Source organism: Diceros bicornis, chromosome 6, assembly GCF_020826845.1.
Source record: "Diceros bicornis minor isolate mBicDic1 chromosome 6, mDicBic1.mat.cur, whole genome shotgun sequence".
Lineage (NCBI taxonomy): Eukaryota > Metazoa > Chordata > Mammalia > Perissodactyla > Rhinocerotidae > Diceros > Diceros bicornis.
Window position 1 is genome coordinate 54321508 of NC_080745.1, and position 24575 is coordinate 54346082.

Sequence of the window (24575 nt, forward strand, 5' to 3'; positions counted from 1 at the left end):
AAGGATAATATCTAATTCATGACACATAACATGAGAAGATCAAGGGCAATTTTCCTTTTTTCAGAAAAAAGCAGTTGTAGAGTTAAAAATGGTTAGTCCATTGCTGTTACAGGGCATTTCATGAACTGCTGATTGTACATATATGTGGTATCATGTTAACATAAACAGTCTAGCCCTTAGGGAGTTTTAAGTTATAAAAGAAACATTTTTCTAAGATCATGTACTCTGATATAAAAACCATACTCCAGCCCAGTTCTATCATTATAAAGTTCTGGCAAGCCAAGAGACGTTAGTTGGTGATTTTATCAAGCAAGACTTCTAACTAATGGCTTGATGAAACCATCACTACACCATAAAACACCATAACAAATTGCAGTGACGATTCCTTTCAAGACTTTAGTCAATTTAGATCATTACAGTTCATTCCATGAAAAGCAGTATCTCGAGGATCACCACAATCCTACAAAACAGAATACAGTTTTTACCTTTATGCCTATTTATTCTTGCAATTCAAATCTAATTTTATAACTATCTTCAACAAAAAGGGTGGAGTGTAGATTTTATCCCATTTTAGTAAAGCTTTTATGAAACATTTTACCTATCATTTTAGTTACAGTGTATACAAAGCAATTTTATGTAGTCTTACAGATGAAAATTAAATAAATAAAATTATATTGAAGTGATGGATTTTCATAACATAGTAAAATTCACTTTTTATTTCTAGCCTGGGAAGTGGAAAGAGCAGCACTTATCAAATTTTAAAAATAAAACAAACCAGACAAAAAACAAACTCTACCAAGAAATAAATGATGAGAGAGACATTTGCATATATATGGATCCATATTAAAGCAATAGAACTTGGGCCATTTTGAAATCTTAAACCTTCTGACACCATTTTCATAAACTCAGTAATACAAACCATGTGGCGAATGATTTTCTGAAAACCTTTGCTGGTTTCACTGTGTATTTTATTATTGGCCAAATGTGACATTAAATTTTATCCCCTGTGGCTTGGAGTTAAATGCTTGCTCTGTTCAGAATGGCAACACTCAATTAAACAGCACTTTTCATGATCTACACCCACCATTGTTACTGTATTTAAGGGAAATAATGGGGGTACTGACCTATATTGCGTTTCTTATTATCAATGGAGATGAAGCGTATGCAGGGATTACTGGTGATGTACTGCCCAGCCCAAGGGACATCAATCTTCGTGCCAGCTTCATAAAAGAGGCCCAGAGCATAGCGAGCAGAGTAGCTCACAGACTCCAGTTGCTGCCTTTGGCATTCACTAATTACTGTGAAAGAAAAAGTACAGGGCATCAAACTTGAAAATATCATCTTTCCTTTCAGTACATCAAATACAAAACTCCTTTAAACTAGTTCCAACTATTTCCACCAACTCCATCTCACTTATGATGAATTTTGAAAGGTAATGTAAAATAGCATCAGCTCTAATTTCTTTTCAGAACTATTATTGATCTTGGCATAATTGTTTTTACCGAGCTGAAGATTCAAACTCTTTAGGCTGGCATTCAAGGTTCTCAAAAATCTGGTGCCAAGTTGCTTTTCTAGCTTTGTATCCTAGTTATTATCCTGGGACTGTCTGGCAACATTATAGGCTCCATATACTGAACACTTACTACGAGTCAGGGTCTTCTACAACTACTTGACAGCAGTATTTTACCCTATCTTAACAACCGCCATATAAGGTAGAATATTACTCCCATGCTACAGGGTAGGAGACTGATGCTCCATCCCTTATGGACCTCTTAAATTCTTCCATGTCATATAGTGATTTGTTTGCCTGTCATCTTTCTGTCAGAAGATTAAAATAGTTTCTTAAGCACAGGGACCACATTTTAGTCATCTTTCTTATAGGTCTCTACCCTACTCATGACAGGCATACCAAGGATGAAAGTATAAACGGATAGAAAGGCAAACACAGACACACAAAGTTAGTTAAAATGTAGGAGGTAAATAATCAATCAACAAATGGAAAAAGATTGGGAAAGGAATTAGGCAGGTAGGAGTTCAAATCCTGTCTCTGCCATGTACCAGGTATGTGACATTGGTCAGGCTATTTAATTATTCTAATTATAATCCTCTTATCTATACGTGGCAATAATAGTACAGAGTGCATTAGTCTGCTGTGAGGATTACATGAAATAATGCATAGCACAGTGCTTGGCATATGATAAGTGTTCATTAAATAGTCACTTTTTCTATTATAGAGAAGAAAATATTTAGGAAAATGGGACAATGTTCTATCCCATGGGATAGAGAAGGAAGAGATTTCCCTTACTTTTTAATCTCCATCTCCAATCTTCCTACTCTTAAAGGTCTCAGGGAGCTGCCTGTTTATATATGTACAGCATGAATAATTTGAGTTTCAGAGAAGGCCATAGTTTTATTCTGAAGGCCTAGGCAGGCCAGTTCAGAAATGGAACAAATGAAAAATTCTATTTAATTAGTGAAAAATATCCTAATCTAAAGCAGTAAGGATAGGCAGACCTCAAGGATGGGAGGAAACTTTAGCTAAACCTTAGAGAAGTGGTTTTAGGAGGTAGAGAGAAGGCAAGAAGGGTATACAATGAATTATTTAATCACAGTACTAATCCTATACATTATCATAGCATATTCCTGGCTAAAAAAGAATTTTAGAACTAAGACCTCATCTAATCTTCAGAAAAGCCCTGCAAGATAGATGTTTTTACCATCCTCATTTTACATCCCTAGGAAGCTGAGATTCAGAGAGGTTAAGTAACTTGCCCTAGGTTAAACAGTTTCCAAGTCATGCAGTCAAGATAAAGCCAGAATTCCCACACTGGAGTCATTCATACACCCTCATTACTCCATACTTGCCCTTCCTAATCTGTAAGTCTGAGCTTCAAAATGAACATTGCTTTCTCCTCTGACATTAACAGTTATTTCGCACTCAGAAGTAAAAGGCATCACTCCCTTTAACCATCCTTTTCTGCCTTATTAAAAGATTTAACTACTTGATGAAGAAATGATCTTCTGACACTGGCCTCGTTACACTCAGTGTATCTTGGGCTTCATTTTACTATTTAATCTACTTTTAAAGTTATGGCGGGGCCGGCCCCGTGGCTTAGCAGTTAAGTGCGCGCGCTCTGCTACTGGCGGCCTGGGTTCAGGATCCCGGGCGCGCACCAACACGCCGCTTGTCCAGCCATGCTGAGGCAGTATCCCACATACAGCAACTAGAAGGATGTGCAACTATGACATGCAACTATCTACTGGGGGTTTGGGGAGAAAAAGGAGGAGGACTGGTAGTAGATGTTAGCTCAGGGCCGGTCTTCCTCAGCAAAAAGAGGAGGATTGGCATGGATGTTAGCTCAGGGCTGATCTTCCTCAAAAAAAATAAGTTATGGCTGCATGCTACGTTTACTGCTTTCTGAGAGGGAGGAGGTGAAGGAGGCTAATACTAGCAATTGAGCATGTATTGTGTACTCTGGGTCTTATCACGAAGTTTCCCATTTTTTCAACTAAAAAACAAACCAACAAAATTTCATAGTCAGCTATTTAGTGACTAATAGGGCCCAAAACTCTCTTTTTTTTTTTAACCAAAACCAAAAGGTCAACTAGGTTGACAACCAAACTGGACCTTTTATCTTCCTCTCTCCCCCCCACACATTTGCACATTTAGTTAGTTTTGAGACAAGCTGCCAAGCTGTAAATCCCACTGGGTGGCCCTTTGAAAAGGTAATTGATATCTATATAGAATGAGAAATTAAGCTTAAACACCTTTGCTTGCTCCAGGACTCCACATTTCATCCTGAGAATAGGGAGGTAAGACTTCTGACTGAAACAATCTCAATTTCTAGACATATTCACTAACAAAAAATTCATCTTCTGAAAAGTTTTTGATTGTTGCAGGACCTAACAAAATGGTCTTATTTTGTTTGAGAATTTTTCTTATGCAAAATACTGATGTAAGCAGCCCTAGGTCCCCAATATATATATTTTTGGCAAGAAAAATGGTAGGTTCTTTACGATATCATGTATTCAAAAGGGTCATATATCAACAAAACAAGGCTCGTATAAAAATACCTATAATGAATATAATTAATCTTTACCTGGATGTCATCCTCATTTAATTCTGAACCACTAGGATTATAAAATCTCAGTAATTATACACACATATACAGCTCTTCGTTGATTTACCATGGGGTTACGTCCCAATAAACCCGTCCTAAGTTGAAAATATTTTAAGTCGAAAATGCATTTAATACACCTAACCTACCAAACATAATAGCTTAGCCTAGCCTACATTAAATGTGCTCAGAACACTTACATTAGCCTACAGTTGGGCAAAATCACCTAACGCAAAGCCTATTTTATAATAAAGTGTTGAATATCTCATGTAATTTATTGAATACTGTACTGAAAGTGACAAACAGAATTGTTGTATGGGTACAGAATGGTTCTAAGTGTATTGGTTGTTCACCTTTGTGATCACGTGGCTGACTGGGAGCTGTGGCTCCCTGCCACTGCACAGCATCACAAGAGTATCGTACCACATATTGCTACCCTGGAAAAAGATCAAAATTCAAAGTATGGTTTCTACTGAACACGTATAACTTTTGCACCATTGTAAAGTTGAAAAATTATAAGTCAAACCATCCTTAAGTCGGGGACTGTCTGCATATAGAATATATTTTATGACTACGATGTGAGTAAAGCGGCTATAAATTGCATTGAACAGGGTAGTTTACGTTCATACTTTCTTCAACAAGGAGAACTGTTCTTATTCCATTCTCCTTGTGCCTATGCCTGTGTGTGCATGTACGTGTGCATGTGTGGGTAGGGCACAGGTGAAGGACAGAGGGACAAAGAGAGAGTGGGGGAGCGGGAGAGAGAAACAGAAGACCTGGGCTGTACTCCCGAATAACATCAAGAAAGTAATTTCATTTTTTTGTTTCCTAATGTAATTTCATTCTTTTAGTTTCCCAACCGATAAAAGAAGGCTAAACATACATATTCTGCCTGTTTTCTATGTTTTTGGTGATGATCTCATCCATTCATTCATTGCCTACTTTATGCCAGGTACTATTCTAGATGTTAGGGATATAAGGCAGAAAGATTAAGTCCCTGCTCTCATGTAGCTTACATACTAGTGGTGGAGAGACCAATTATAAATAAACAACCAAGTAAATGGTATGCCGATTGCTGATAAGAACCATAAAGAAAAATATAGCAGGGTGCAGGGATAAAGGTGACAGGTGTGGGTAGTGAGGCTATTTTATGCAGGCTGTCAGGGGTATAGGTCTCCTCTGAGGATTTTATTCTGATTAACATGGGAAGTTACTACAGGTTGTGAGCCAAGGACAGATATGACCTGGCTTCTGTTGTAAAAATTATCATTCTGATTATAGGTGAAGAGTGTAGGGATGCAAGAGAAGAACTGGGGTAACCAGCTATTGCAATAGACCTGGATTGGAGATAGCAGTAGAGAAGCTCAGGAGTGATTACATTTTGGATGGATATATGTGTGCATGTGTGTGTGTGTGTGTGTATGTGTGTGTGTATGTGTATATATATGTGTGCATAAATAAATACATTTACATTATTTTATATATATGTGTGTGTGCGTTTATGTGTATATATGTATGTCATATACACACACATCCATCTATAAAAATTTATATATTTACATAATGTAAATTTTAATTGAAGTTTAGCACACATACAGAAAAGTACGCCTTGACGAATTTTCATAAAGTGAGCACACCAGTATAATCAGCAGCCAGATTAAGAAACAAAACATTACTAGAACCCCAGAAGCTACCTTCTCTCCACCACTCCCTTGTCAGGCACTCCCTGCCAAGGGTAATCGGTAATTCTCACAACATAGATTAGCTTAGCTGTTTTTGAACTTCACATAAATAGAACAATGCAGTATGTACTCTTCGTGTCTGGCTTCTTTCACTCAAATTATGCTTGTGATATTTATAAATGTTGTTACATGCAGTTGTAGTTAATTCTCATTGAGGGGTAGTATTGTATATACTACAATATGTATATACTATACTAGTATAAGTATATACTACGCTATTTTTCCATTCTACCATTGATGGACATTTGGATTGTTTGCAGTTTTTGGTGATTACAAATGTAATGTGAAGAACATATGTATGTGTTTCTCTTGGCTATATACCTAGTACTGGAATTTCTGGATCATGGGGTTTCCTTATATTCAGTTTTAGTAAATATTACCAAATGGTTTTCTAAAGTGATTGTACCAATTTGTACTCCCACCAGGGGTGTATGAAAGTTCAGTTGTGCCACATCTTTGTCATTTAATTTGGGGTGCAGTGGTGTCACATTGTGGTTTTAACTTGCATTCCATGATGACTAATATTTGGAAATCTTTCCATGTTTATTTGGATATCTTTTTGTGATTGCCTATTCAAATCTTTGCTCATTTTTCCTTTGGGTTCTCTTCCTTTTTCTTATTGCCATGTAGGAGTTCTTCATATATTCTGAATACGTCTTCTACAGGAACTGTAAAAACTTTCTTCTCAGTGGCCTGCCTTTTTACTCTCTTAATCACATGATTTGATGAACAGAGTTTTAATTTAATTAATTTAGTACAATGTACCATTTTTTTCACTTATAGTTAGCTGCTTACATCCTCTTTAAAAATTCTTTACCTACTCCAAGGCCTTGAAGATATATTCTTATTTATTTATTTTTTTTCTGAAAGCTGTATTGATTTACCTTTTGTAGGTTTTTGAATATATTTTGAAGATAAAGCAGCCAGGATTCCTGTTGGCTTGGCAAGGTGATGTGAGGGAAAGAGATCAAATGAGGAATGGATGAGAATACTACTGTTCCTCACCCACTCTAGTTAAATAAATAACAGCTTTATTCTCTAATTTTCAAGGTTACAGTACAAAAATAAGATGCTAAATTGTAAGCAACTTGAGGCAAGGACTATGCCTCATGAATTTTGTGTGTCCAGGTCCCAGACCAATGACTGGTGCAATGTGGGCATTCAATAAATATTAATGAATACATCCTCATTTTAGAATATTTGGAAAGTATATATACAAAGGCATAACGAGGCAAAAGGGAAAATAATCACTATATTCTCATTATCCAGAGAAACAACTATTAACATTTTGACATTTTTCCTTTAGTATTTTTCTAAATTTTTTCTTTAAACATGGCTGTGATCATATTGTATATACAACTTTATATACTGTATTTTTGCTTAGCATATGACAAAAAACTTCACTCTAAATGTAATTTTTAATGTCCCCATAAAATTTGACGGAATGGATATTGTGCAATTTGCTTAACCATTCCATTAATGTGGGACATTTGTTTCCTTTTTTGTGTGTTATGATTAAAGCTGTTATGCACATATTTGCACATAGATCTTTACCTATGTTTCTAATTATTTCCTTAAGACAGAATATTGTACATGGAATGACTGTTGATTTTCAGTAAGACTGCACCAATTTACATTTCCACTAATAGTGTATGAAAGATTCATTTCACTGTATCCTTGCCCATATTAAGTATTATCTTTTCTTGTTGATAATACAATAGGAAAAATAGATCTCATTTTGGGTTAAATATAAATTTCTTTAACTACTGATGAGACTAAACATTCTTCATTCTTTCTGTCTACTAGCCCATATGTATTTTCTCTTTTGGAAACAATCTGTTCATGTTCTTTTGCTAATTGTTCTATTACATTCCTTATGTTATAAAATTTTTTCTATGTGCTGTTTACTTTTTATTATTGTATATGATATTACAATATTTATGTAGATAATCTATCAATTGGTTTCTTTTCTTTATTTTCCCTTTCTCTCTCTCTCTGTCTCTCTCCCTTTCCCCCACCCCATCGCTCCCTCCACCCCGCCGCCTCTGTCTTTCTTTCTTCCTTCCTTCCTTTCTTTCTTTCCTGTTTAAATGCTTAGATACCAAAATTTGATTTGTGCTGGTTCTTCTTGCTCCCCCACGTCCACCTCGTGCCCTTCTCTGTTTTGCTCTGTGCTCAGGATGGCTGCCCCCTCTATAGGCTGAATTCCTGTGAGCTCTGGTTTCTGGAAGGTTTTGACCAATGAGAGGCATACACAAAATACTGCAGGGTGGAAGGAGACAGATGCTAGAATATTGATTCCTTCTGCTCCTTCCTGCTTTGCCATCCAGGGGCTGGCAATGCTGGGCTCTTCTGAAATTAAAGTTCCTTTCACGCAGTTATTCTTCTATGGTTCCAACTCTCATGGGCATCAGACCCCTTGTTTTCTTCCCTCACCCATTTAGGCCTAGGAGTAGTAATGGCTTCCTGCTGTTACCCTCCCTAGGTGCCACAATATCCTTTGCTGGTTGCCTTAACCCACCACTCTGTAAATGCCCTTTCATTAAATTCTTTCAGACTGGAAGAATTAACATATTTAAAATGTCTATACTTCCTAAAGCAATCTATAGATTCAATGCAATCCCTATCAAAGTCACAACAACATTTTTCACAGAAAAATCCTAAATTTTATGTGGAACAACAAAAGACCTCAAACAGCCAAAGGGATCATGAGAAGAAAGAACAAAGCTGGAGGTATCACACTCCCTGATTTCAAAATATACTGTAAAGCTATAGTAATCAAAACAGCATAACAAAACAAGAAATAACAAGTATTGGAGAGGATGTGGAGAAAAGGGAACACTCATACACTGCTGGTGGGAATGTAAACTCATATAGTCACTGTGGTAAACAGTACAGAGACTACCCAAAAAATTAAGAATTGAACTAACATATGATCCAGCTCCTCCACCTCTGGGTATTTATTCAAAGAACACAAAAACATGAATGAGAAAAGATATTTGCACTCCTATGTTCATTGTAGCATTATTCACAATAGCTAAGACTTTGAAACAATCTAAGTGCCCATCAACAGATGCATGGATAAAGAAAATGTGGTATATATACACAATAGAATACTACTCAGCCATAAAAAAGATGAAATCTTGCCATTTGCAACAATATGGATGGACCTTGAGGGTATTATGCAAAACAAAATAAGTCAGATGGAGCAAGTCAAATACTTATGATTTCACTCATAAGTGGAAGATAAAAACAACAACAAGAAGAAGAAACAGACACATAGATATAGAGTTTAGATTGGTGGTTACCAGAGGGGAAGGGAGGAGGGGGGAGGGTGAAAAGGGTGACAGGGCACATGTGTGTGGTGATGGATAGTAATTAGTTTTTGGTTGGTGAATATGATATAGTCTACACAGAAATCAAAATAGAATGATAGACACCTGAAATTTATATAATGTTATAAACCAATGTTACCTCCATAAAAAAAATATTCTCTCAGTTAAACCCCTTTTGAATATAATCTATTTCTTGCTGGGACTCTGACTGAAACAATATTTAACTATATTTTCTTCCAGCTTCTTCTAAGAAAGCACTCTGAAGCAGAGCATTATATATTCTACTCTTATGGAGTGGTAGAGATCAACCTCTTAAAACCAAATACTTGGGCCCAGGAGTATTCTGAGTGAGAATATTTTGTGATTTATGAAGGTCCATGTTTTCATAGGTAAACAAAGTACAGACAGTCCCCAACTCAACGATGGTTCGATTTATGACTTTTTGAATTTACAAGACGGTATGAGAGAGATGCCTGTTCAGTAGAAATCATACTTTGAATTTTGAATTTTGATCTTTCCCAGGCTAGTGATATACAGTATGATACTCTTGTGATGCTGGGGAGCAGCAGGGAGCCACAGCTCCCAGTCAGCCACGCGATCATGAGCATGAACAACCAATACACTTACAACAATTCTTTACCCAGACAACGATTCTGTTTGTCACTTTCAGTACAGTATTCAATAAATTACAGGAGATCCTCAACACTTTAGTATAAAGCAGGCTTTGTGTTAGGTGATTTTGCCCAAATGTACATGTTCTGAGCACATTTAACGTAGGCTAGGCTAAGCCATGATGTTGGTAGGTTAGGTGCATTAAATGCATTTTCGACTTGATATTTTCAATATATGATGGGTTTATTGGGACATAACCCCATCGTAAGTCAAGGAAGAGCTGTACTGCTTTGAACTCTATTTCTCTTAATCTGATACTGACTTTTTTTGGCATAACAACAAATACTTCAATGTTTATGGTAAAACAAACACCTTTTAGTGCTAATTTGGTATTCATTATCAATATTGTAGTCAATGGTACATGCTGCTCACATTGACAGTTGGTGCTCAAAGCCTTAACCTCTTTCTAGAAGTTTTGTTGTTTATAGCCGATTATAGAGGATTTCTAATTTCCATATTTGCCACTACATGTAAAGAATTTCAGCTCAGGGACAGTTGAAGTTAGAAAGTCAATTTGTATTATAACTATTTTAGCTCTGCATCCGGGGAGAATGGCTGCTCTTAATTTACTTATTATTGCTTTTTATCTCTTATGTTGAATTCCAGGACTGTCAAGAAATTTTCCGCACTGATTCAACTCCCAACATTAGACCATCTAGTTCTGTGAGTGCATGAAGCCAGTAGTGTTTTAGCCAGAATAGCTGGTTCTTCGTTACTCAAAGTGGCTGTAGAAGCAGTGCCGAAAGACCCATTCTCTATAAAGCGTTCTCCTAGCAGACCAGTATAGAGTTTGAACTTTTACCATCCATAAGTCATTCCTTTTTTGTAAAAGAATCACAGAATCAGTCTCATTTTATTTCACCTGGATTAAATTGAATGTTCACTTGGACTCTACAGGTATAGAAGTCATTAAGCCCGGAAGTGCAGTTTCAAAAATCGTTTTGGCAAGCAATAAATCTGGAGTTTATTGGTGACAGACTTCAGCAGTTACAGCTATGTGGGATTTCCCTGGGGAAATACTTCTTTCATCCTGAGAGGAGTCTCTGGAGTCAGAAAACTTTGGGTTTGAATTCTGGTTCTGACAGTTATCTGTGCGACCTTGCTCATGTTGTTTAATCCCTTGAGGCATCTGTTTTCCTGTAAAATGAGAATAATTATAGTGCTAGCCTTAAAGAATTGTGAAGAAAATTAAATGAGATAATAGTAAGTGCCTAGCACGATGCCTGGCACATAATAAGTGTATTGTAAAAACCCAACACCATAGTTCTTGACTTGTCTATGTGTATATCATGCTTTAGGAAAAGTTTTTAAAAAGCCTTTAGGGGTGACATTCTAACATTCAAGCATATCAGGATATTACTAAATCAAAGACATCTCTTTGGCTAGTAAAGTATACTGGATACACTTCACTTTTCAGAGCAGAGGGTAAAAACACAAAATTTTTCTTTGAAAAGTAGGGAATATGAAAGATGTCAAAAGCATTTCTGATAACTATTTCTTAAAAATTAACATAAATTGCGGAGTTCTTTAGCTATCTAATTTAGAATGCTGAATGTTCAACGATTTGTCTTTCAAGAGGAAAGAAAAATCATATTTCCGGTCATCATTATTCTAATATACTGGCATTACATTTTCTTAATCCTAATCCTATCCCAGGATTGTATAAAAATAAAAAGTGCCAAAGAAATAGGTTTCTCTGTATTGTCTTCTGGTTACTTGACAAAAATATTTTGATAAAAATTTAGGATTAAGCTGGTTTTACACTCATGTGTTTAGGGAGAATGCTAATCACTGCCTGAATACAAACTTTAACAGGTACATTCCACCTAGTTGCTATGCATAGCTGCTATTTAGAAGTCATCAGGACACATTAAAAAGCATAGGCATGTTAGGGCAATTAAGTTCATATCTACTAAAAGATGTTTATCCTAATGTTTCCCAAACTTTGAGGGACCCTAACAATCAATGCATTAAGTGGCATTAAAAAGGAAGAAAAGAACATAAAGACATCTAAAGTTTCTAAAATATAATAATACTTAACTAATTATGACTTTATCTTATTTTGTTTCCAGTAAGGATAACAATAAACAAGGTGTTATTTTAGGAGCAAGTTCTTAGGCTTCTGTGATTAAACAGGCACTCCTGCCACACTGGGGGCAGATTTCATGCTAAAATGTCTTTGCAGTACCGTGAAGGCCCAAACTGTTAGTGCTGTTACCAGTATTTGTGATGAATCAGGTCCCCTCCCTTCTCCCAGCAATCCAGGAGAGATTTCTAATCCCTGCTGTTTCCCCATCTCCGTAATCAAAAACAATTTGTCAAGGAAAAAAGACAATGTTTTCTCCCCGGTCTCTGCTTCTACTGCCTTTTTGCCACTCTCCCAGCGGCCTTTGAAAAAGAGTATTTAGCTATCTAGATGTGGCTGTATCTGGCTTTTCGTAAAGCCTTTTGACTTTCTCCCAATCACATTAAGTCTCTGCTGCTTTACAAACTCACTACCCACTCTTCTCTTTATCTGGATGGAGGTCCTGTGAAACTAAAATGATAGTCAGTTGTTTCTATAGCAACTAGTTCTAACCATGGGATTAGAAAAATAAACATTTTTTAATGTAGGAGCTGCTTTTTGGAAGGATGTGGGATTATTTAACTCAAGCATTGTTTACTGTAGGTCTACTATGCATCCAGCACTATATCAGTCATTATAAAATACCTCTTAATAAAACACTTAACAGAATCTCGGACAGATTTGCGACTGAGACATAAAATAATTTTACCCTGGTTATTATCAATTTTATCCTTGGAGACTTTCTTTTTAGATTTCAGAATAGAAATATAGTTGGCTTTCCTGTTCTCTTTGCAACACATATACAGTAAGTCTGGAAACCACAATAATAAAGTTGAAAAATGCTAGGCTTATTTCCATGCATTCTAAACTTTTAGACTATTACGACATTATTCTTTTTGTAGGAAAAGTGCTGAGTTTCAGATGAGAAAGAATATGAAAATAAAGCCTTGTGTGTGCTATTATACAAAATGTCACAGAATATCATACGTAGTTTACAGCCACTCTTCCCAGCCTATCCATTTAATTACTTAATGGCCATGCCATTCATAAGCAATATAGTCATTCCAAAATTCATAATAATAAAAACTTTATTACATGTCACCTCATATTTTTATACAGATGTATATATATTTTTTATGGCTAGAGTTACTTTAAACTGAGGGAATGACTCAGAGAATTAATATTCTAATTCAAAACTTTTATAGTTTTAGAAATCAGAAAGCAATGTTTGCAAGGACCTGGAATCTGTAGTATTGAGGCAAAATGTCAGAATCTGGTGGTGTAAGCTCTAGGACACTCAGAAATATGTTCATCTAGTACTTTGCAAATCCGCTAGCTTCTTCTCTGTTTATATAATAACAACTCCCCACAATGCTTAGTTAACGCCAAAGCAAATAAACTGGACTTGGGAAAAAAACTGTAAGTGGCACCAGACTTCATTTAGTGGAAGCCTACAGCATTTTACTTATTTTAAAATCATCATACTCCCATAACTAACAAAAATCTCAATTTGATGAAAAGCACAATTTTTTTTGATCAGATCAGCTTACCTTTTCTTTGCAATGCTTTTAAAGTTTCTTTTATTAATATACTGGTTTGTACTTTAGTAAAATATTGTTCATTTTTCTTTGTTATCTTTGTTTTGTTTTCATTTTACTCATGCTATTGAACTGTAAATTTTTACTGCCAGGTTTCAATCATTTCTCCCTATTTCTCATCTGATCTTTACATCACTGCAAATGTTTAACCTGAAAGATTTGACGACAGAGGTTATCTTTAAGTGAACACTTGCATTTCTGAGCCCCAGAAAAAATCTTTCTGTGCATAAATAAGTATATAACAATATACTGTAATATATGCATTTCACTTCACTTCACCCCATTCACTGAGAAGCTTCAGTTTCCTCATCTCTTAAGTAGTGGTATAACCTAGCTTAAGGGTTGTTACGAAGATTAGAAGATTAGAAATTTTATATTCTAAATATTGTAAAAATGTATATATATATATATAAAATACTTAGCACAAAATAGAGGCAAATAGAAAATAATAATAACAATTATTGTTGTTGCTGTTTCAGGAAAAGGGATGAACAAGACAGCCTTAACTAGTATAGGAAGGTACAATTGTTAAGAGGAGATTCAGAAGTAGGAGCAAGCAAGGAAGAAAATAAGAATTTTTCCGAGTTAATCTCTGGAAACACATGATTTTTATAGCCAATTTTATAGCCTCAAGGTGTTTGCTTCTGATGTGTAACTTAACTTCAGCTAAATACCATTTTATCAAAAAGTCTATTCTATTAAATTTTCTTTTACCAGGTATCTACCTTTACTAGGTATCTGTTATTAATCACAGTCAGTATATAATTTAACTCTAATGCAATTAACCAAAGCACCTCTATAGCCTGGAACATAGTAGGTAGTCTTCTTCCTTCTTATGACATACTCCAGATACACGATTCTACCATTTGTAGTCAGACACATAAATTCCTCCTTTGCTTTCTTGCCCCAACACACCCACTTCACACACCTGTTTACTCTTTATTTGCAGGTAAATGTGTACATCTGCTAGGGCATGATCTCCATGACGGGATGACAAATGGGATCTTGTCACTGCATTATTTAAAGAGCAAATTCCAAAGATCAAACTTTCTCCACACCTGTGTCTGCTTAGAGACATTAAAATGGAGCTAGTCTCATTGATTACAAGGAAATTTAGAGTAAAATTACTGGGTTACCTGCTGAAATCTTTTTAGACATACCCGGTTTCACCCTAGGTTACGAATATCCCATGTACATGAGAATTCAATTGTAGATCCTCTTTCCAAGCTTCCACCCTACTCACCTTGCCCTCACCTCCAGGCTTAGGCAGCAAACAGCTGTCCTGGTCAGATGGACACCTGATGGCTTACTCTTGCCACCTCCTTTCCTCCACTACAAACCTAAATCACCTTCTCCCCATTCACCATCCTCCTCACCCAAACTGTCCTGTTGTCACAGGAAGACCTTTTCTTAGCTCAACAATTGCCTTCTCTTTTATTGTATTTATGAACAAGACACAGGCCACAACCACAAACAGAACAGAATAACTCCTTGCCCCCAAAACAAATTGAAAATGGCTTTAACAGTTGGTGATGCAGGGACAAGGAAAGCTACACATTTTGTAGTGAAATTAGAAGTAATAAAGGACCATAACTTGTAAAAGTTTCCTGAAGTCCCCTTTAGAATCTCAGAAAAGACTCCATCTACCTCCTCATCTGGCTTTTCTCAATAACCAGTGTCCAATATAAATAGAACGACTGCATTGTTCTCTATTTTATTTGAGCAAATGGACAGTATTTCTATTTTATTAATGATAAATAAGCTTTCGTGGGCAAGACTAAGATAGCGATTAGAACATTGGTTCCGTGGGAATACACATTCCTAATATGAAACAACCAGATTACCAACAGAGTTTATAAACTGAGAGCTGCCTGGAGTGGGAACTATGTTAGCTTGTCCTCTTGCATAAAGATTCAGGAACACGGTGCAAAAGGAGAAAATCAGAATAGGCAGCCCATAAAAAAATTAATTCACTTCTATTTCAAATAATGATATTGAGAAATTGAATTGAATGATGCAGCAAATAAAATATTTATTTCTCATATGCAATATAGATGAGTCAGTGTCACTGTGAGAGATTTAGCTTTTTAATTTGCTAACTTGGTGTTTGTATTTTATTAGCAATTGCAAAAGAATAATCTATTATTCTCTTGTGGGTGTCAAAAAGATGATGTTATGGGGAAAGCACTCCAATTATTACTCCAGCATGGCTGGAAAAATTGTGCATTCTTCATTGTTCTTTGCTAGTCCCTGAATCCCCTGCCTTTATTTCTATGGTGGCAGGTACCAAAATCAGGATGAGATTATAAATTTACATAACAGTATATACAGCAATCTAGTTGTGTGAAATATATGCAAATCTTCTGCTACATACTGTGTAGTTAACTATACAATTAACATTATATAAATATCACAAGTACAGTAAATAAACATAAAATCATACATTCAAATTTATAATATTAAAAGAACCCAGATGGCTTTGGTAAAGAACATAAAACTTATCTTCTGCTTGGAAAAAATTTTCTTTATTCTAATAGTTTTGGTAAAAATACTATCCTATATGCTAATACACTTAACATATAAAAAACAGTGTAACACTGTAAACTTCACCAGAAATATCAACCTATTAATTACAAATCATTTATTAAATTTAACTAATTCTTTTACAGGAGAATTCTCTTGGAACAAAATAATATTTGTATGGCTTATTATAATCAGACAAAATTAGCTACACTTGAGCTTGTTACTTCCTTGAATATAATTTAAAAATATTCTTTAAAAAGCTCAAATACAAGATAAGGTGTATTCTCTCTGTTTCTCTCTGCTCTCTTTCTCTCTCTCTCTCACACACACACACATACACACATACAGAGAAACCATTTTTGTTATTCACATCTAAACTTATTCACTCAACTCCCAGTAGAAGACAGCTATAAACTACAGGGGAAAAAATGCAATTTTATGTTCCATAGAGTGTACGCTCTAATGTTGAAGAATGAGTTAAATTAAAGGCAAGGAATTTCTTTGCTTTTGTTTACTTAAATGTAAAAATGTATTGCTATTTAAGCAGAGTGTGCAAAATAATTTTTTCATATTCTGAAAAAATGGCCAGTTTTTAATAACATTATGAGCAAAAAGAAATTCTTCCCAGACCAAGGATTTTATTTTAAACTAGGGAAAAACACAGTGCTAAAATTTAGTCCAATGTTTTTGTTTTTCTTATCTTCCTTTTTATTCCCCCTCCCACTCTTTCTCCCAAAGAATGAATGAAACTGGGAAGAATTATCAATCTGATGTGTGATAAAGGGTCTTGAGTTATTTGATTTGCATTTTCTTGATAACCAGTGTGGCAGATGGGTTTTGTCCAAATGGCTGCAACATTATCCCCCATCCTACATTCTCTTCTTACATCCCTTCTATCAAGAGGTAGGATTTATATCCTCTTCCCCTGAATCTCAGTGAGTTTGTGACTAAGGCAGAACTGAGACTATATGACTTTTGAGACAGGTCATAAAAGATGATACAATTTATGCCTGGTTCTCTTGGGACACTCATTCTTGGAACCCAGCCACCATGTTATGAAGAATCTCAGCCCACTTGAGAGGCAACATAGGTTTCCGGGTGACAGCTCCCGTCTACATCAGCATCAACCCACATACCTAGGAGCGAAGATGACTTAGGAAGATATCAGCCCCCAGCTGTTGAGTCACCCCCCAGCTTTTGAGTCTTTCCAGCTGAGATCCCAGACATTGTGGAGCAGAGACAAGCTGTCCTGATTGTAACCTGTCCAAATTTCTGACCTGCAGAGTTCTTGACGTAATACGATGGTTGTTTTGTCACTAAATTTTGGGGTGGTTTGTCAGACTGCAATAGAAAACTGCAACAACCAGGGAGGTTGATCATCTTTTCATAGGTTTGTTAACCATTTGTATGTCTTCTGTGTATTGCCTATTCATAAATTTTGCCCATTTGACTGTTGGGTTGTTTTTGTCTTGCTCAGATATTCTGCATATAATGCTACATTTGTTACATATATTGTAAATATAGTCAACCAGTTGCTTGTTAGGGGATAGAAAAGTTTGAATTTTATGTAGTCAGATCTTTTAATTCTTTTTTAAGGAAAGGCTTTCCCAATTGAAGATTATAAAAAATATCCTATATTTTCTTCCAGTACTTTTATACCTTTATTTATGATCAACTCTTTATTATTTTATATCGTATGGGGTAGGGGAACTTGAACTCTTTTTAAATGGACAGTCAGTTGTCTTTATACTATTTATTTAAATAATCCATTCTTTCTCCACTGATTTGAAATGCCTCATATCAACTAAATTTTTAAACATACGTCTATTTCTGGACCCTATTCTGACCCGTTGATCAATTTCACCATTTCTACAAAAACGCCATTTTATTATAACTTCTATAGCTTTTTGGTATGTCTTGATATCTAGAGAGCAAGTAACCTGGCCTTGTCGCCCCCCACTCCAAATTTCTTGCCAAATTTTAAACATTTCATTTTTCAGATGAATTTCAGAATCAACTTGCCAAGTGTCTTGAGAAAACTGCTTTGACTTTATAGATTAATGTGGAGCCAACTGACATATTTATTATATTGAGTCTTCTTGTACATGAATATGGTTTATTTCCCTATTTATCCAGGTCATCTTTCAGGTCCTTCATTAAAGTTTTAGAGTTTTCTTCATCCATGAATGTACAATTCTTATTAGATTTATTCCTAGGTAGTTTATTGTTTCTGTTACTCTTGTGGATAGACTTTTTTCTTAATATTATTAAGAAAATATTATTAAAAAATTATATTTTATAATTGGTTATTGCCATAGTATAATAAAATTATTGAATTGTTTATGTGTATTTATACCTATATATCCAAACATGTTTTATATTTCATGTATTCAGCTTTTTTTTCTGTTATTTCTTTATTAGTCGTAATAGGTTTTCAGTTGATTCCCTTATATTGTACATGACCATCCTGTCATTTACAAATAATGATAGGATTACCTCTTCCTTTCCAAAATGTATACCTTCAATTCATTTTCTTTGCATGATTGCATTAGCTAGCATCTCCTTACACCAGTGCTTCTCAAACTTTAGAGTGCTGGTATATTATCTAAGGATCTAGTTAAAGTGCTGATTCTTATTTTAACAAGCTGCCAGGTGATGCACACCACATTTTGAGGAGCCAAGTCTCTACTATGTTAAGTAGTAGTGATGATACTGGTCTCTTTGTCTTATTTATGACTTCAGTGAGAATTCTAATTATCCACTCCATTTACGCAGATGAAGAACAAATAAGTATATTAAGTACCTCGCTCAAGTAGCAAATGGCAGAGCAAGACTCAGCCCCAAATGAACAATTTCAAAGCCCTTGTTCTTAATATTTATGCTAACTTTCTGTGATAAAACACAGACATTAACATATGTCTAACAGAGCCTCTTTTAAAATGCAGATCATGTATCACCTATTTTAAGAAAATTTTCATCAAAGTTTTTATATCAACTTTAATATTTAGTAACCTAGAATGGGGACTAGTACACTACATCCCATGGCCCATATCTGATACTAGATGGAAGGTATGGCCTTCCAGCTGAGAATGGTTTTTAAATTTTTAAATTATTGAAAAAAATCAAAAGAAGAATAACATTTTGTGACTCATGAAAATTATATGACATGCAAATGTCAGTATCCGCAAATAAACGTTTATTGGAACAAGCCACGCACATTTGTTTATGTATAGTCTATGGCTGCTTTCCTACTACAAAGGCAGAGCAGAGTGGTTGTGACATTGACCATATATGTTACCCATCAATTTGCAGTGCTGCTAGGTGCGCTGCAAACCACACCGAGGCAGTTATAATTTGACTGTGTTTCAAGTACCATGCTCTACTGTGACATCTTTTATCATTGTTTCTTAATTACCACTCATGGCATACTCATCATGCCAAAACAAGAAGAGAAAAGTGGACTTCAAATGGCATGAACAGTAAGTGTGGATGATTTTGTTATCAAATTGGATGGCAAAGCATTGTGTTTATTGTGGAATGACACTATGGCTACGCTCAAAAAGTACAATATACATAGGCACTACTGGATTTAACCACTCATCACAACTCACACAAAAGCAATGGTCACAAAAATAAAAAATTTTAAATGGAATATCTCATCACAGCAAAATTTTTTCACAAACATAAAAAGTGAAAATGAGGCTGCAAACAAAGTAAGTTTCTGAGGGTTTCATTTGTTTCCTAAGCAACGAAAGCCATTTGCTGATGGTGAGTAAATTAATTTTTTTTTGATTGCAGCAGTTGAAGAAATTGTGTGCAGAGAAAATAAACTGGTTTGAGACTATTGGCTCTTCGGTGAGAACAGTTGTTTGAAGAGTTCAGAATACTGAGAGCAACATCAATAGTCAATTAAAAAACAAGGCAAATGATTGTGAGTGGTTTTCCTTGGCTCTTGATGAATTGACAGATGTTACTGATATTGCTCAGTTGTTACTTATTTGAGGAGTCAATCCTGCCTTTGAAGTGACTGAAGAATTAGCCTCTATGAACAGTCTGCATTATAAAACTATAGGCAAGAATATTTTTTAAGAAATTGAGAGAATACTAATTCAGTACAACCTGAAGGGGAATCTTCTAAGACGTGTTCCAAATGACGGTGGTAAAAATATCTGCTTTTAAGCAGGAAAAAAGGCTTAGTTATACAAATTTCCAAAGCTTGGGAAAATGTAAGGCATTTTAAGCCTATGTAATAGTCATTGTAATATTCACCAGCAGGTGCTTTGTGGAAAACATTTAAATCTATCATGTGTAATTGAAACAGTGTTAATGGTGAGCTTCATTTACTTTTGCAGACTTAACCATCTTCAGTTCTCTAAGTATTTATCAGAATAGAATCTGAATATCCCATTTCTCTGTCACATAGCAGATCAACTGCTAAGCAGTGGTAATATTTTATTGTGATTTTTTTTGAGAGCCAAGGTAGAAATTTTTGTGAATGATATGTGCTTCCATCAACAACTATAATCAAACACTGAATGGATGTAGAAATGAGCTTTTGTTGCAGAATTGATAACGTTTCTTAACGAACACAACTTAAAATTACAAGGCAACGCAGCACTTAAGTGTGAAACTTACACTGTGGGAAAATCATTTCAACGACAATTAATGTTGTTTGAATCACATGTAATGTCAAACTGCTTTATACATTTTCTGTGCCGTCAAAAGTTAAAACAAGAAGCAAGGCCTCCATTTCCAGACAAATGTGCACCAGATATATTTTCTGAGCTCAAACTACAGTTCCAGCAGTGTTTTTTTGGACCTTGATGCAAGTGCGAATGGAATTTCCATATTTCAAAATCCATTTAACTGTGCAATTGAGGAGCTTAGACCTACCCTTCAATTGGAAGTAATTAATTTAATGACATGCTGAAAGGCAAATATCAGGAGAAGAATCTAACAGAATTCTTTAAGTGCCTTCCAAGCAATGAATGTGCTCAATTAAAATCATATGCTCATCAACAGATATTACTATTTGGCAGTACCTATCTGTATGAAAAGACATTTTCAAAGATTAAATATGTAAAATCTCATTATGAATCAACATTAACAGATGGACATGTGCAATCAATTCTGATGACAGGAAACACTAACTTTGAACTCCAATTAAGTGAAATGTTATCCCTCCTCCACAATAAAAGAATTCCATTCTTCTCATTAGTAGACCTATATTACAGAAAATTGTACTCATTTATTATTATTATTAAATTTTCGATTTTGTCAATAGAGATTTGTGGAAATTTGTTCTCTTTCTGGTTATGTAACTGCCTACATAATATTCTTGATATTTCCTCTGGCCTGCAAAGCCTAGATATTTACTTTTGAGCTCTTTACAGAAAATGTTGCCAATCCCTGACCTAGAATATTCTCTTATGTCTCTTATTGTCACAAATGCTGAGTAAAGATAATTCTCAAAATCATTTTATAAGCTCATGTTTGTTGAGTGCTTACTATGTAAAAAGCTTTTCTCTTGTGGGAGAGGCAGTACTATTTTCAATTTATGGTGTGCAGAAATTGAAGTTCAGAGCCTTTCCTAAGGTCGCACACTGGTAAGTGAATGAACCATGATCTAAATCTGGTGTTCCTGGCTGCAAAGCCTGGGCTTTGTGACCTTGAGGAAGTTACTTAACCTCTCTAAACCTATTTCCTCATCTGTAAAACGGGGATTATAACTACAGTACCATCTATATCAGAGTCAATTTAAGCATTAAATTAATTAATACAAGGAAAGCACTTAGAATAGCTCCAGTGGAGAACAGTCAGAAATGGGCTGGAGGTCCAATAACAAGAAAGAGATCAATAAAACAGTTTATTATTTAGAAGGAGTTGATAGATAATAGTTCCCAATTCATCTGGCAATTATATTTTCATTTATTACAGAATCTGTGCTATTTGGTTAAGGTTTGTTAAGAAAAAGAACCTAATACATTATAAACATGCAAAAATTAAACATTACATTTAAATGACTAATGCAGATGTACTAAAGTAGTTGAGTACATCTCAACCGCCAGTTGCGGTCATACCACCTGGCTTGTTCTCAGCTTTGCTACTTGCTAGCTGTGTGACCTTGGTCAAGTCACTTAACCTCTCTGATCCTCAGTATCATCTTTTGTAAAATGTGGATTATAAATAGCCTACCATACAGGAATGATGTTAGGATTTTGTAAAAAAAGCATCAAGATACCTAATACAAGGCTTGCCATAAGAATGAGCTCAGTAAAAGCTAGTTCATTTCTCTTGGCCTGTAGCCTTTCTAAATTGACCCAAAGCTTAAAAGACAAAGCAAGGCAAAACTGAACAACAACAAAACAAACCAATGTAAAAAACCCCAAACAAACAAACAAAACCCAACTAATTGATTGGGTGTTGGAGGGTAGGGAGACTATAAGGAAGGAAAAAAATGAAAGGCCCTTACTAGAGTTACCAGATAAAATAATAAACAGTGCATTTTTTTTTTAGTATAAGTATATTCCAAATATTGCATGAAGCATACTTACACTAACTAAATATTAATTAATATTAATTAATGATTTAATCGTTTATCTGAAATTCAAAAGTAATTGGGCGTCAGGTATTTTTATTAAATAAATCTGACAGCCTAGACATGACAGAATTTAGTAAGAAATCTCTGACCCTGCACAGCCAATAAGACTCAGGATTCAAAAGAGTCTAATGTGTTTCCAACTCTCTAACTGCAAAGGCTTCAAGGAAAAGGTTGACCCTACCTTCTCTGTCTCTGCCAAGCAAAGGGCAGAGAAGGGAAACCCTATGTGAGCGATTCTGCCACCCGTGCACCCTCTGTGGGAGCCTGGTGCAGAGGCTGCTGGGAAAGCCTTGGCAGCCTGCCCGTTGTCCCCTTGGGTCCCTCTGCCCCAGGCTTGCCTTTGGGTGGGGCCCTGCGGTTACAGTGTGGTGACTCTTTGTCTCTGCACCCCTGCCACGCCCTGCTTAGTCCACCTGGGGGTGGGGGTGGGGGGAGAAAACAGGTTGGAGGAGGGAAAAAAAGGCTTATCAACTTAACATTTTTCTTAGCTGGTTTGTGCTTTGCTGTTCTGGCCTGCAAAACTTTAATTATTACTTTGATGCAGAGTGGCTGCAGATTGTCATTGCCAGGCCTGATTTAATAGCCTGCTTGCACAAAGTCCGACAGAGATTGCTTTTGTTGCACTTTCGAACAGCTCGTGACGGTGGCTCTTTTACGTTAAGGAGGAAACTCTGTGGTTAAACTGTAGCCTAGGTATTTTTAGAGCCGTTACCATGTTAACCGAATTTCGTACATTTCACCTGCAGGATATGCAGTAGTGCTCAGGGCCTACCCTAAACTCTAACAAAAAAATATGATTTAACAGTGGTTAATACTGTGTTTAGGACCAGCTCCACGTTATCAGAAAAGCTACATATCAAATATGTGGGCTGCTAAGAATCCCTTCTCGGATGGGTGGTACTGTGCCATTAGAGAGTATTTTTTTCCTTAATACATAACAATTTGAAGGAACCTAACCAAAAGGCGAAAATTGGTTAGTTCTAAAGGTCAGAGCCTGAAGGCAGTGACCCATTTGTTAATCATTAAGCTTTTCTAAGCCGTCTCTGACAGAATTCTGGCTTTCTGCCACTTCTCTGGTCATTTTAAGCTGCAAATTCTTGTACTGTTTCAGTTTTTAAGTAGGTAGCAAAGGTTATGAGAAAGACATCACTTGTTAGTTATTTTCCCTTATCAAACGTCTTTAGGGTTTTGGAAGGCAGAACTGTTCTCTGTTAAGGGAATCTTCTTAACATCCCAGCTACACAGCATTTAAAGATGGACCAGCGGGTCCTCTAAAAAGGGCGAGTTTCTAGCTATTATTCCCATGTTAATTAGCTTTCAAAGATAAGCAGGAAATGAGTGAGAGGACAGCTACTCAGCGATTAGGTGTTAGTTCCCAAATCACTGCTATCCACTCCAACAATCCCAGCAGGAAAAGTTCAAGAAAGAGGAGCATAATAACCACTATGTATTTATCATCTGTCATCAGTTAAAAACTAGAAGAGCTTTAAAATATTTTAAATGTATTTTGAGAAGCCCAACGACGTGCAAGTGATATGACGTTTCATTCCCAAATGTAATGCCAGTTTATGCTCTAGTCTATCTGAATTAAAGTTGATTTGTATACCAAAACACTGCCATAAACAAAACTAAATTGTGTGTAGCCAAGGGACATTAAACTGCTAAAACACTTGCTACAACATTGAACATTGGAATAGTTCTTCTCTATTTCTCAAGGGAAAAAATACACAGTCAAACCTTGCTTATCCGTAACCCAAACTTCCGGAAGGCTGAAGTATTTGGAATTGCTCCAAATTCTGAAGGGGGAGGTGGAGAGACGGATGGAGAGGCAGAGATGGATGGGGGTGGGAGAGAGGGAAAGAGGGAGACGGAGGCAGAGACAGAGCAAGAATATGAGAACTAGCAGAAAGAAGCAAGTCAG

At 35.8% G+C, this 24575-nt stretch overlaps 1 protein-coding gene across 2 annotated transcripts in view; it reads right to left on the reverse strand.

Moving 5' to 3' along the window:
• Positions 1 to 24575, reverse strand: part of RNLS (renalase, FAD dependent amine oxidase) — a 264997-nt gene that overhangs the window by 62914 nt on the left and 177508 nt on the right. For both annotated transcript variants that reach the window (XM_058543463.1, XM_058543462.1), the window contains exon 5: positions 1125 to 1298. In XM_058543463.1, coding sequence (XP_058399446.1) covers positions 1125 to 1298 — 174 coding nt within the window. The remainder of the gene's footprint in view (positions 1 to 1124; positions 1299 to 24575) is intronic.